At 42.4% G+C, this 14,585-nt stretch overlaps 1 protein-coding gene across 2 annotated transcripts in view; it reads left to right on the top strand.

Moving 5' to 3' along the window:
- hmcn2 (hemicentin 2) overlaps nt 1-14,585 on the top strand; it is a 60,952-nt gene that overhangs the window by 25,036 nt on the left and 21,331 nt on the right. For both annotated transcript variants that reach the window (XM_008419228.2, XM_008419229.2), the window contains 18 exons: nt 2,484-2,611; nt 2,740-2,991; nt 4,106-4,189; nt 7,448-7,639; nt 7,731-7,861; nt 7,981-8,125; nt 8,644-8,770; nt 8,859-9,016; nt 9,181-9,459; nt 9,532-9,674; nt 11,588-11,738; nt 11,870-12,082; nt 12,169-12,282; nt 12,379-12,566; nt 12,665-12,761; nt 13,373-13,534; nt 13,653-13,766; nt 13,949-14,145. In XM_008419228.2, coding sequence (XP_008417450.1) covers nt 2,484-2,611; nt 2,740-2,991; nt 4,106-4,189; nt 7,448-7,639; nt 7,731-7,861; nt 7,981-8,125; nt 8,644-8,770; nt 8,859-9,016; nt 9,181-9,459; nt 9,532-9,674; nt 11,588-11,738; nt 11,870-12,082; nt 12,169-12,282; nt 12,379-12,566; nt 12,665-12,761; nt 13,373-13,534; nt 13,653-13,766; nt 13,949-14,145 — 2,875 coding nt within the window. The remainder of the gene's footprint in view (nt 1-2,483; nt 2,612-2,739; nt 2,992-4,105; nt 4,190-7,447; nt 7,640-7,730; nt 7,862-7,980; nt 8,126-8,643; nt 8,771-8,858; nt 9,017-9,180; nt 9,460-9,531; nt 9,675-11,587; nt 11,739-11,869; nt 12,083-12,168; nt 12,283-12,378; nt 12,567-12,664; nt 12,762-13,372; nt 13,535-13,652; nt 13,767-13,948; nt 14,146-14,585) is intronic.

Below are 14,585 nucleotides of genomic sequence, written 5' to 3'. Positions count from 1 at the left end.
GGGGGGGGGTATGAACTGACAGAAAAAGAGATTCAAGCATACCGTCTGCCTGATGCTTGGATTCCCAGAAGTGTTTGAGCTGTAAAACAACATGCTGACTCTTTACAAGTTCTGTCTGATGAGAATAACACATCTGTGAGAACAACCCCCACACCCCGCCGTTTGCATATGTGGGACCCGTGGAAACAGGCGGGGCGTGTAAAGATTTGTTCTTTGCAGCAACACTTTGCGACTCCGGAGGAAATGACCGGAGGGTGCTGATTGTAGCGTAAATGAGTGGGGGTGAATTTCCTCCCATACCTACTTATTTAGCCCTTCATCTGATCAAACTGAGCTTATGCTATTTTACAAAGAAAACAAATTTGGTTTGTAGGTGTGCAAAGCCAGTAGAGACATACCCAAAAAGACTCGCATCTGTACCTGAAGCGAGAAGTTGTTCTTCAAAGCATTGACTTGCAGAGGGGTGGGATAAAAATGCATTCCAAACTTTTCAGGTTTTTAAAAAAAAAAAAGAAATATGTAAACTTTTCAGTTTACTTCACAATTATAAACATCTTTGTTTTGGTTTATTTCAATCTCATAAAATCTCCATGAGATATTTTGGCTGTGGTTTTGGGCTGCACTGTGGAGCAGTTGGTAGCACCGTAACCATACAGCAAGAAGGTCCTGGGTTCAAATACCATCCTGGGGTTTTATGACGTTTGCATGTTCTCCTTGTTCATGCATGGGTTCTCTCTGGTTACTCCAACTTCCCGATAATTGTGTGTGCATGGTTATTTATCCTGTGTGTCTCTACGTTGCTCTGTGATGGATTGGCGACTCTTCCGGAGTGAACCCCTCCTCTCGCTCAGTGCCTGCTGGAGATAGGCCTCCCTCTGCAGGGATGACTGGGTTTAGATAATATAGACGTGATTGGTTGCTGGAACTTGACAAAATGTAGAAGGAGGACAAGTACTTTTCTAATCCACTACTTGTTCATTTTCCACCCAGTGCTGATGAGACGGATTTGTCCCAGTTAGTTTCTAAACCAGACGCTGGTGATTTGACAGCAGAGTGGGGCGTGATGAATGAGTGAGAGCGATGGCTCAACTCCTCTGTGTCGGAGCGCTGCAGTGTGAGTCGGGACTGAACGGGCAGCCAGTTGGTTCTGATTGTACATGTTCTGTTTTTTTTTTTTTTTTTTTTTTTTACAGTGGTTGGGGAGGAGGGACGGGTTGGTGGAGGTATTTCAGCTTATGGCTGCTAAAATAGAGAGCTCTTTGTGCTTACAGCCGAGTCTGCGCTTTCATGAACATGTTATTGTTAGAATTCGGCTGCTTGGCAGACAGAGTTATCTCAGATAAATTGCAGAGGTGTGTTTACTTTCAGCTATACAGCTGCACAGCTTCTGATGTAATTTATATTATCGCAAAAATCATTAAACATGACTGACCTACATTTAGCTTCTTTGACATGCGCTGGACTCCTGCTGCTGTTTGGGTAACAAAGCATCTTCTTGACGTAAAGTTTAGTGTAAGTGATTGCAACAATCTTATGGATGCTCTATGGATGTTTAACTGTGACAAACATCCATAGGACAAATTAATGTTTCAACATAAACTGTGCACAGCACATGGTTGCTCTCTGAGAAACAAAACTTTGATTACAGAGACGTGAATGACTAATTCCATCCTTTAGCAAGACTTGTGATTTTCACATGTTCTGTATGTCCTCTAATAACCTGCTGCATTGTTCCCAACGAGTGGAAATTAATCTTTTTAAGTGTTTGACCTTTCCCACAGTGATATCATCAAGGTCAAGCTTCCCTTACCGTTTTAAACAGTAATGCCTCTGCGCAATTGGAAATGTGAATTTAATTGTTCTCTGGGAGCACAACGTGGGTCTAGCTGAGGTCCAAACTTCACTCAGTCATGCCTGTCAGTCGTCACAGATCCATTTTTGTTCTGTGCACCAAAACAATGACATCAGAAAAGATCCCAACTAGCTGCTTTACAGTGAGTTCTCCTTGAATTTGTAGCAAACACTTTAATAAAGCATTAAAAAAGTGAAGAAAACATTTCAAACTAAGCAACAGTTGTACTCTCCTGCAAAAGTATTGCCAACCCTGGACTTCTACACATTTCATTACATTACAAAACCATCAAAGTATTTTATTATATTATATTATCATATTATAAACCAACTTAACAGTAGTTCATTATTGTGAGGTGGAAAAAGAAGATCAAGATAGTAAAGCCATCGTTGGAAGAGAGACTTTCACCTCAGAATTATGCTCTGCTTTGCGATGGTCTACCTTAGTAATACCCACTGAGCACACATATCTGCATTCGTTGCAGTTTAAATATTACATTATTATGAATGTTTTTTTCTAACTATGGAAAACAGTTTTTTGTCATCTTTTTTTAAGGAGTTGCTGTAGGTCTGCTGTGACTCATGAAGTGTTTTCTCCATTGCTTTTGCCTTTGCTCCCTATTCCTCCCCAGGTTCACCGTTTTGCCTTCCGGCTCTCTGAGGATCACTGATGTGCGTCTGATTGATAGTAAACTGTATACCTGCACTGCAGAAAATCCAGCAGGGAACGTGTCCCTGATCTACAATTTACACATTCAAGGTAAGTCGGCGGAAATTCATTTGTAAATTGAACTTAATCTAACGCTCAGAGGCTATTATGCTGTCTCCAGCATCTTTGTCAAAAATGCTGGAGACTTTACCACTGATGCTACCAATTTCCATTCTCAGCCAAGCCCAGAATCCAGCCAGCACCATCCATTCTGAAAGCCATGCTTGGCCAAACAGTGGCTCTCCCTTGTGTGGTCCAAGGAGAACCACGGCCTGAGATCAGCTGGTTCCACAACGGACGTCCTGTTGGCAACAAGAACTCTGCACCCCTGAGGATCCATCCGGTCGCCCTTGCAGACCAGGGCACGTACCAGTGTGTGGCCAAAAACGGCGCTGGACAGGAAACATTAGAGATTACGCTGGAAATCCTTGGTGAATATCTCTATTTTACAACCTCAGACCCTCAGATGTGTGAACATTTTACAGTGCGTTTCAAAAGCAATACACCAATGAATTAAGCAATTCTAGTAATTTACCTCAATTTCTATAGACAGCAGAAATGAAGGGTTGCACAAATGTAATTATAATTTTTTCCCAATAAAAACAGTCATGCTTCAGGTACCTAATGACATCAGCCTAGGTAGTCATAAAGTGAGATTAGCCAGCCTGTGAGCTGTACAGATGTCACAATTACCTAATGTTAAAACCAACAGGTTATGGAGTTTCTGTTTGTCCAAGATATACAACAACCAAGGACCAAGGACAGCCTGACAGTCCGATGTTCAAAGCACAGGCTGCCATTAATACCAAAGCAGTGATTTTTGTGTTTGGAGTGGTGCTATAACCAGGAGGATCAGTGGCACACTGTCATTTTCAGTGATGAATTTCAGTTCTGCATTACAACAAAGAGCTGTGTGAGCATAATCCTGTGCCAAGATGGCAGGATTTGTGGAAAGGCACACTTTACTTAAGTCTTGCCTCAGGAAGTTCAGAGCCATAATGATGTGACTTGAGGTCTTCTCTGACCATGCCAGCACAATGTTACAGCCTTTTAACAAGACAATACACGTCCACACATGACTCATAGGGCTTTAAATTTGGACTTTACTCCAACCTAATGCTGATCTGCTACACCTTATGGCCAGTTGTAAAAGTTGTGGATTGACTCGTGGGTCTACCACAAAGTTTTATATATCACGGGTTGTGTGAAAGCCAAAGCGTGTGCCATGCCAGCAGCATGCCCATACTACTAACACCATCATCTGTTTGACATTGTATTGTAATCATTCCATTACAGTCTCTCTGTGGGCTTAACTTTCACTTCCAGTGACTTTTGTACAATGTTTGTTGATGACCTTAGAGTGCTTGTGTGCTCTCTGAAATGTCACAACAGAAATGACCTGTATGCCCAAAGGCTTCCTGATACCTTCTTATTTCCACACAAGGAATGTCTGATTAATTCTTCTCATGCACTTTTAACTTATCAATAGATTATTAGCTCAAAGTGAAAAACCTATCACCGCTCCCTTTCCCCTCTGCCCCCCAGAGGTCCCGTCCTTTGCAGAACCTGGAGATGCCATCTTGGAGAAAGTAGTGAACAGCAAAGTCGTCATCTCTTGTCGTGCCAAAGGTAAGAAAGGATTCATAGATGAGTCTACTCCGCACATACTGAAAAGCTGCATTTTTGCTGGCATTGCATTGATGGCATTGTATACGTCTCTTCTGTTGTGGTTGCTTCCACAACATGGTGAGAAGAAAAATGAAAATTGCATATTTCAATGAACATAAACATAATCTTCAAATTTAGTAAAAGTTTGTCACTTCACAACTGCAGACCTCATTGTTTTAATGGTATTTTATGTGACAGACTGATGTAAAATGTTATCTAATAATTCTGTCCCCTTTGAGTGAGGGCTCAATTAAGCACAGTGCCTGAAAAACAAATGATGTGCGACAACAACGAGTGTCGGACCAAACACATACTTAAGTATCCAGCACTGATACCGGGTTCACTACAAACAAAGATCCCAGACAGTGAACAATCTATGCAAATACTATAAAAGAATTAAGTACATTATTTTCACCTAATTGAGATGTTTTTTTTAAAGGCTTGCTGTTGCTTCTATTGGAAATTAAACAGCTTAGTTGCTTGGCAATAGACTTTCTAATGAGTAGCAAAATGTCCTAATGCAAAGATGTTCTACGTCTCTAAACAATAAGCATCACTAATTATATTGATGGCATGCAGAATGTAAAAGCATTGCACTAATATAATTAACTGACTGTATATAAATTTGCAATCCTGGTGTTTTAGTTTGTAAAACCGTCCCTGTTGTGTTAATTATCTGTACCGAGACTTACAACGTTTCCATTATTCTTCGTAACACACCTCAGGCTTGAGCATCAGTGAACGTTTTTCCTCCAAGTCTTGCCACAAAATCTTGTTTAGATTTAGCTCTGAACTTGTTCTTTGCCTTTTCCAGCAGGTTTTCTTCCAGTGTTACCCTAGATTTCACTCTGTACATCATCACATCATGTCTGACCAGCTGTCCACCAATTTCTTTTCAATATCTGCTTAAAGCTGCCACCACCGTGTCTTCAGGGCGATGTGCAGTGTGAGTTTTAACCTCACATATCACTTTGAGTGCTGATCAAAAAGTTTTGTTATTGTCTTTTCAGTCCAGGATCTTCTACCTGTTTGCTGTGACCCCTCAATAGCTTGTAGCAAACTCTAAACGGGGCGTATTGTGGCTTTTCCTGTTGCCGCTGTTCTATGAAGGTCATAACTAATAGCTGTTCTGTTGACAGATTTCCCCACCTGGGTTGTGAATTTTAGTAGCTTCTCCAATTACCACGAGTCGTTGGTTAATACTTTCCTGTCCTCCTCTGTCAGATTATGTGGAAGGACACGTTTTGGTACATTTGCTGTTAGACTATTATCTTTCCATTGTTCACTTATGGAATGAACAGCATTCCATGAATTGTTCACAGCTTGGAATACTGTTTTTACTCCTTAATTATGCTTTGAAGTTTTCTAAAACTTTCTCTTGACATCTACTGTGTTCCTTGAGCCTCATGATGTTGTTTGTTTACTAAGGTTTTCATGAATCCTTGACGGCCTTCAAAGAACAGCTGCTCTTGTACTTATTCAGGTGGGCTGTGTCTACTATTTAAAAGACAGCTATGGTTGCACCGTTTTTTAGAGATATCAGTGTAAAGGGGGATAAATACAAGCGGATGTCACTCGTTTTGGATTTGGATTTGTAGAAATGATACATTGAAGTTTCTGTTTTGTAACATGACTAAATGTGACAAAGTTCACAGGGTGGGAATATTTTTGCTCTGAAAATATGAAATAGCTATGCCTCTTCAGAGTGATGTTCTGGGTTTCACAGCGAATTTGCATGATGGCAGCATCCTCCTTATGCCGACCTCCCATTCAGAAACCTGTCCGCTCAACGAGCTAGCATTTCCAAGAAAACTTACAGTTTTATCAAAGCACGCAGGTGTAGGCACCTGTCCCTGGAGTCGCCGAGCGATCCTCACCAGACAGCTCCCGCAGACAGCCATTGTTTGTGTGGAGCTCTGCCATGGTAACCTGTTCAACGAGAGAAGGTGAGGACTGTGTCTATAATGTGGAGCAACAGCTGGAACATCAGTCTGCCGGCTGCCTCGGTGAGCCACATCTGCTTTCCTGTGTGTCGCGGCCTGCTGGGAAAGGAATCCTAATTACAGGCTGCTGCTGGCAGATAAAGGACAGAGATGTCTGAGGTGCACCGTGAAGCAGGGGAAGAGGCAGATAAAGCCAAAATAGCCCTCTTTACATCTCTGCTATACAGGAAGGCAGATACCGCGATGTGCTACTTTATAGGGCCGTTCAAGGAGTTCATGTTCAAGAGGGGAAGTCAGCAGCAGGAAACGCGCATCCCTGCATTGTTCTCTTGAGATCAATCTGTCTAAGCAGGCCTAATAATGCTAATGCAAATCTTTGCCCTGAGGACATTATTAATACAAGAAGCGTATTGCAAACGAAGGGGGTAAATATTTAAGAAACACATGTAGGATATCCTCTTTCACTAACCACTCTAAGGGGGAAAAAAAAGGCCTACTAATGAGATCTGTTAGCATCTAAAGTGGGACATCTGTATGCATTTCCTCCCAGCAATGACATAATGAATCTGCATTAAATCTCTTTAAGCTGTACAAGTGTTAAAAGGCATGATAACATTGCCTGTGGTGTCCTATGGTGAGCAGCTCACAGATTGAGGAAAAGTGTTTTTTTTTTGTTTTTTTTTTCCTACCTCACGGCTGGTGTTTGTATATAACACCTCTGGAAATAGACCAAGTGGTGTTTCCTCCAGGACTGCCGCTCTGTCGCTCTGTAGAAAATCCTTTTTTTTTTTGTCTCATATTCTAGCTTTCTCCAGTGGACCATTTTCACCTCTCCTTCACTCGGTGATCCACAAAACACATCTGTTTCAGGCTCCTCAGTCGAATCGTCAATCCCTGTGTTTTATTTTTTCTTACGGCTCAAAGCTTTCATTTCGGTGTTAGGTAATAAATCTGGAGACCATAGGCTTAAAGATTACATCTCACATCCCTCTAGTATACTTTGCTTTCTGTTTTATGTGAGTCTGACCTTAGCATGCCTCGGGGGCTGCAAGGACTCTAACCGTTTTGGCAGCGTCTTGCCTGCTGCCCTGCAGATAAATGGAGAGCTGGCATTTTCCATTCTGGGCCACGCGCCCGATAAGTTCTGTCAAGAATCGGAGGGATGGGAGTTACTTTTCTTTTCTTTTTCTTTTTTTTTTCCTCCGGCTTGGTCAATATAAAGCTCATTTTGTGCTCACTCAGAATCCAAATCATTTCCCCTCTCTTCCACCTGCAGGTTCACCGCATCCCAGGGTACGCTGGTTTAAGAATGGCCTGGAGATCCATCCGGAACAATCAGAGTACTCTGTGGCGAGGGATGGTGCTCTTGTAATTAGCACAGCATCTGCCAGCCACAGTGGAGACTTCAAATGTGTGGCAACCAACGAGGCAGGCTCAGTCGAGAGGAAAACCAGGCTAAAAGTAAACGGTGGGGATTTATTTATAGCTGCATACCTGCTTTCTCTCCCACTAACAACAGACACACTAATGACACAAATCCCTTTATTGTGTATTTTTAGTTCCTCCGGAGATCCAAGACGACAGCCAACCACTGAACCTCACTGTCACCTTGAGGCAGCCGCTCACTTTGGGCTGCGACGCGTTCGGCATTCCCTCTCCACTAATAACCTGGACTAAAGATGGTCATGCTGTGAGTGCGTCACTTGGATACTGTATCATTTCCATCTCTAGCTGCACAATGCCACCAAGTGGCTGGTGTGTCCATCAGTAAAGAGGCAGATGGTTTACAGAGCTGATCGCTGTGTCCAGGTGGACAACCCCGGTGTGTATCTGCAGAACGGGAACCGACTGCTCAGAATCTACAGAGTTCAACAGGAACACGCAGGTCAATTTGCCTGCATAGCTCAAAACTCAGCTGGAGAGGCAAGGAGACAATACAACATAGTGGTACAAGGTGAGGTCAGGAACCCATTGTTGCTGTGATAATTGACTTTTTTGAGCTTTCTATCATGTTATAATGTTCCCAAGCCCAGCTTCTGCATTCCAGAGCGCCTCTCTCGCTCAGCTCCTCAGACTAGTCAGCACCAATTAGCAAACACCTGGTGGAACTGAGCTTATCATATGAACTGTTTCTCAGTCCAGAGCTCTCAAGAACATTTATAAATGGCTTAACAGAGAAAGCTTGTTGTGATAACGTACTGAAGAGCAGGTGCTTTTTAAAGAGACAAAGGCCTAATTTCAAGGCGTTAAATTTCAAAGGCAAATTTCTTTTAAGTTATGTTTGATATATACAACATTTTCATAACAATTGAAGGCAGCATAGTTGCTTTATTGTGCAATAAAATGCCATTATGTAACTAGAAAGCACATAATACTGCCCCTTTAATTTATCTGATAACATAGTTGGACACCAGACAAGTTCTCATAATGTTTTAATTTATTGAGATGTTTCTGTATGTAATTTTATTCCAGCTCCTCCAGTGATCTCGGGGACATCCCGCCTGCAGGAGCTCACTGTGGTGCAGGGTCAAGAGGTCGAGTTCCAGTGTCGAGTCAGTGGGCGACCAGCACCCAGAGTGGAATGGAGCCATGATGGAGAGTACGTGATCGAATGGTGGCATTCATCCGCACGCTAAGGACGGAACAGTTACATTGATTTGATTATCGATTCCTTCGTCTGCATCCAGGGTTCTGTCCCCCGACGGAGACCCTCACGTGGAGTTTCTGGAAGATGGCCAGGTCCTAAAGGTGAAGTCAGTCAGACTGAGGGACCAGGGCCTTTACCAGTGTCTGGCCAGGAACAGCGCAGGAACCCAAATGCGCCAGTTCAGACTTACAGTTCAAGGTGATTTTTCCTTTGTGTTGTTCTAAGACACACCGCTAACGGATTTAAAAGCGTTTTAAACACTCAGGATTACACTGCAGACATAAAGGTTAAAACTTTCCCCGTCTTGAATCTTGAATCAACATTCCTTGCTTAAAATTTGCTCTCTGTTTGTTTTCCTCTAGCTCCACCCGTCATCAAGAGTACGAATGAGACTTCAGAGGTGTCAGTGGTGCTGGGTTTCCCCACAGTCCTCTCCTGTAATACTGCGGGCTCGCCTACACCCAGCATCACATGGCTGAAGGATAATCAGCCCATCGTGTCCACCCCTCAGCTGACGTACACCCTCGGCGGGCAGGCTCTGCGCCTGGGCTCCACACAGGGAGACAGCAGCGGCATTTACACATGCAGGGCCACGAATCCAGCAGGCACAGCCACCAAGCATTACTCTCTCAGTGTTTTGGGTAAGGAGTGAAAGGCAAAACAACTGGAGCAGCTGCTTTTGGATGATTAACTGTTTTCTCCCATCTCATCAGTCCCACCGCAGATAGAAGGAGACTCTTCAACCTCGACATTTTCTGGTCAGGAAGAGAAAGTGCGGATAAACGGAAGTTTAACTCTGTCCTGCTTGGCCAAAGGTTTCCCCGAACCCAAAGTTCACTGGTTTAAAGATGGACAGGTTGGTGTGGTGCCATTGATGTGCATTCAAAGCTATAAGCTCTGTGATTTTCATCCAATACGGTCTGACCTCTATCGGCCTCTGCTGGTGATCAGTGTGAATTGCAAAAGCCTCAACAGTATAAAGATCCCTTTACACAAACCACCCCCTCTCCAGATTTTGTGTGATGAGCAAGCATGTTAATTATAGCAAAAGCATAAAGAATCCAGTAATTAAACGTCACGACGTTGACAGGAAAATACTGTTGCTGTTTTTTTTTCTGTCCGAATTGACAACTTTAGATTCCTTCTGTAAATGTACATTTACAGAAGGAATCTAAAGTTGCTACTCAACATTATTCAGTTTGTGGAGATTCTTTAGCAGAAATGTAATTCTCCTGAGTCTGATGGACATGTTTTACTCACCTGAACAAGGTGGTTGCGGAACATGTTTTTCCAAGAATCATCTTTATAGGCATTTTATAACATTGACGTAACAGAACTTTGAGTTTTTCAGTTGTGTGTTTAAAGTCGAAAGAACGAAAGAAAATAAACAAAAAAGTGCAGATACCGCCATGCTTGTGCTAAGTTAGAAAAACTTTGCCTATTTGTCTCAATAAAGAGGATGCAAGCTAGCTGATTTACCTCCGAATGCAATTTATTAAAATGACGGAGACTAATGAAGCAAGGTCGCTCACAGGTTCTGTTCAGTAAGGGAAAGTGAGAACATGATGATGGTTATACAATACAATGAGGTCTCAACAGGAACGCACTGGTTGATTAGTCCATTAGATGACGTCACTGGTTCCTGTCCTGAATAGATACCCTTTTGACCCATTACGTTAGCAATTGTGGTTGCTTAGAGATTGTTCCGAACAGTGTACTTTTCATACTCTTCAGTTCATTAAGTGTAAGTGTGTTCAGTGTCTGATCAGCTGAATGCTCTTGCTGCCAGGTTTGACCCAGCTGGCTGCAAATATGAAAGGCTYTGGGTCACAGCGGATTTCTTTCACACTTCTCTCCCCTTGATCTGGCAGGCAGTAAAGCATTTATAAATCTCTTATAGGTGTCTATCTCAACAATTGCTTGAAGACTGAGGTTTAATAATCTGTTTCATTTTCAATTAAAAGTAGAAATTTTGAATATTCCTAAAAGTTTAATCAAATCTCAAAACCCAGCATGGCTGTCTTAATATAAAACGTAGTAACAGGTGCAGTAAAAAGTTTATTATTTGTACTAATTTTTTGTGCGTCTTTCTATTTGTACCTCTTTAAATCAGACTTGCACACAGACCTTCTTTAGTGGACATGGTCCTAAAGTGTTTGAAATCACAAAATGCATTGTAAGCTTGTATTGCTTTTGCAGTTAGCCTGGCTGATAAGCAAATTAATTGGTAAATCCCACTAGCTTTTGAAAAATGCATAAAATTTAAGTTTTACAGTCATTGATGTCATTTTCTAATTAAGTTTAGACATTAGAGGGTATAGTGAAACCTAAAATTATTCATATTAATGCTGGATCTAAATGTAAAATTATTCAATAAAGCAAAAAACCCTGTTGCTGATAGGAAGTAAGTCGGGTATTTCCTAACAAAATAAAACAATCTAAGAGCAATTTCAATAAATAAGCAATTATCTGCTTCTGTTTACATTTAACCTAAAAAAAACCATTTAATTACTTATATATAATATTTAAATAATTAAAAAATAATATTTAATTATTTAAATAAGTTATTGAGTTATCAATAAAAAATATATATATATATGTTTCTAAGCATTGCAGCTATCAAAGCCATATCATCCACTACAAAAGTCAATTCCATCATATACAATTTTAGGTAATTAGTTGCGTTTAATCTCATCATTCTTCTTCATAACAATTGTCTCACAGAATTATGCATTAAGATGTTCAACTTTGATGTATATTTGTGTCTAGTTGCTGACTGGGAGCCAGCAGGCTGGCATTCAGGAGCGTGGTCACCTCCTCCACATAGAGAATGCTGTGCTTTCCCATGAAGGATTGTACACTTGTGTGGTGTCTAACTCTGCTGGAGAGGATAAGAGAGACTTTCACATCACTGTTCAAGGTGTGCACACAGTTGCTTTAGCTTTGGGTTAAACCTCGTGTTAAGACAACATCTCTCTGTTGAGATTGAAACATTTTTTTGTTTAAGCATTAGTAGAAGGTGATCGGGATCGGTTTCTGTCTTCCTGCCAGTTCCGCCGATCTTCCAGCGGGTGACCAACACGGAAGCAGCCTGGAGTTTGGGACATGAAGGGGACAACGAGGACAGGGTGCAAAAGCGGGACATTGTCTTGGGTCACTCAGTCAGCCTGTCCTGTGAGAGCAATGCCATCCCTCCGCCAAAACTCAGCTGGTACAAGGATGGGAGAAAACTCACCTCTGCTGACGGAGTGATGCTGCAGCCAGGTCAGTGGAAGCTCCTTTTAACTGTGACCTCTAACCTTTTCTGCATGACCGAGACATCATATCTGAAATTTTTTTTTTCCTGCCAGGAGGACAGGTGCTACAGATTCCTCGAGTGCAACAGGACGACGGTGGAAAGTACACATGCCAAGCTGTAAATGAGGCAGGAGAGGATCACATGCATTTTGAACTGGAGGTCCTCAGTAAGCAAACAAACACACATTTATTTATTTATTTTTTGCTCTGATATTTCACAATAAAATTCAAACATGAGGATTTATTTTTCTATTTATCCGTAGTTCCTCCTGTCATTATGGGAGCATCAGAGGAGTTCATGGAGGAAATGGGAGCAGTGGTGAACAGCACCGTGGTTCTACACTGCGACGCAACGGGACACCCCACTCCGGTGGTCTCCTGGCTGAGAGACGGGCAACCGGTGAGCGCAGACTCACAGCACCACATCAGCAAGGACGGAACGCAGCTTCAGGTTAGACGGGTTTCACTTTTACCACTGCGTAGACCGATCCGGCGGGGGATTTTGTACGGAGTCGTAACACTGTGTGTTGTTTTTTTTTTACCCTTCAGCTTCTCAGTGTGCAGGTTTCAGACATGGCTGACTATCTGTGTGTGGCTGAGAATAAGGTCGGAACAGTTGAGAAGCATTTCAATCTGGCAGTCCAAGGTAGGACATTAAAAAGCATTCATACCCAATACACATCTTTACATTTTCTCATTGTACAACCACATCTTCAGTGTAATTTACTGGATTTTCTTTTGTGATAGACCATCACAAGTTATTGCATAACCTTGAAACAGAAGGTTACAAGGAAACATCTGAATGGTGTGGCAAGCATTTGTATTTACGCTCCTTACTCTGATACCCCCATATATGTAAATCCCCTGCAGCCAATCCCTTTCAGAAATCCTCCAATTAGAAAATAGAGTACACTTTTGTCTATTTAACCTTGGTATGAATCCAGCAGAATTTTCAGTCGTTTGATATGAAAATCTGAGACATACCCCAAAAAAAGTTGGACCTGCAATTTGTATGAAAGATGACCCTGCAAAGCATCGACTCCCAAGAATGGCTCAATACACAAACATGCAGTGTTTTCCAGATTTTGATTTGGAGGAAATCACTAAAACATCTTAATTTCAATACGCATTCTTTATGTGAAATCCTTAGAAAATACTTGAATGTTTGTGGTTATATTGCGGCAAAATGGAAACAAGGCTCTCGGGTATAAACACTTCAACTTATTTCTGAATGCACATAACAAATGTCATTCTCAGTGCCTCCTAGAATAACTGGTCCCAAAGAAGAGGAGGTCAGTGTGATCGAGGGGCTCATGGTGTCACTGCTGTGTGACGTCCAAGCGTACCCTCCCCCAGAGATCACCTGGACCAGAGACGGCCAGGTTCTCCATTTCAGCACCACGGTTCACATTCTGCCAGGTCAGTCCGGGGTCAACAGCTGAAATCGTTTCTACAATCAGCCGCACTTCTGATCGTTTCATCCAATTCTCACACTGAGATTACTTTTTTTATATATAAATCCGAACATGCATTAAAGGTGGCCAGATGTTACAGTTGCCTCGGGCGAGACTGGAAGACGGAGGTCAATATGTGTGCACCGCTAGCAACTCGGCAGGGCAGGACCAGAAGAGCTTTCTCCTCAGCGTTTATGGTGAGCAAACACACAATGATCCATCTGCACATTTTGGATTCATATACAGATGATCAAATCTCAACACTTTGTCCATGCAATAAAACGTGTTTATCTTTAACCAGCTGTGACTGACGACATGTCAGCCGTGAATCATGCAGAGCCTAAGTAGATCAAACTTTCCATTGCCTCCAAATAAACAGTCGCGCCCTCGTTGAAACCTCGGCTCGACGCTGAGACGGACAGCGTGACCCCCCAGGTGGGCTCTTCGGTCGTCCTGCTGTGTGACGCTCACGGTGTTCCCGAGCCAGAGGTCACATGGTACAAGAATGGGCGGCAACTGGCCGGAGGGAACGGGCTGAAGATAAACGGCCACCAGCTGGAGATCATAGGCGTTCAGGTTGGGAGAAATGCGTTGCGTCATAGGTGTGTCAGTGCTGGAGGCAAAACAAAATCCTTATAAGGGCATTAAGTGGCTGTCAGCATTACTTCTTCGCCAGATTGTTGATGTTTGTTATCTGATGAGCGCAGATATGAGCCAGCGAACGATTGGATCATCTGTTTGCCTACAGTTATCCCTAAAAAATACAAAACGTCATGACAAATATACACATTGATACAGCCATAAAAGGCTTCAGTCTTCAAAAATACAGATACATAAAACATGTATATGAATGTTGGACGGATGGATGGAATTAGAAAAAGATGGATAAACGGATCATAAGAAAACAGATGATTTGGAAATTGGATGGATGGATGGATGGATGGATGGATGGATGGATGGATGGATGGATGGATGGATGGATGGATGGATGGATGGATGGATGGATGGATGGATGG

This window comes from Poecilia reticulata, linkage group LG9, assembly GCF_000633615.1.
Source record: "Poecilia reticulata strain Guanapo linkage group LG9, Guppy_female_1.0+MT, whole genome shotgun sequence".
Lineage (NCBI taxonomy): Eukaryota > Metazoa > Chordata > Actinopteri > Cyprinodontiformes > Poeciliidae > Poecilia > Poecilia reticulata.
The sequence above is the reverse complement of the archived record's forward strand: the minus strand, read 5'-3'. Positions and strand labels throughout refer to the sequence as shown.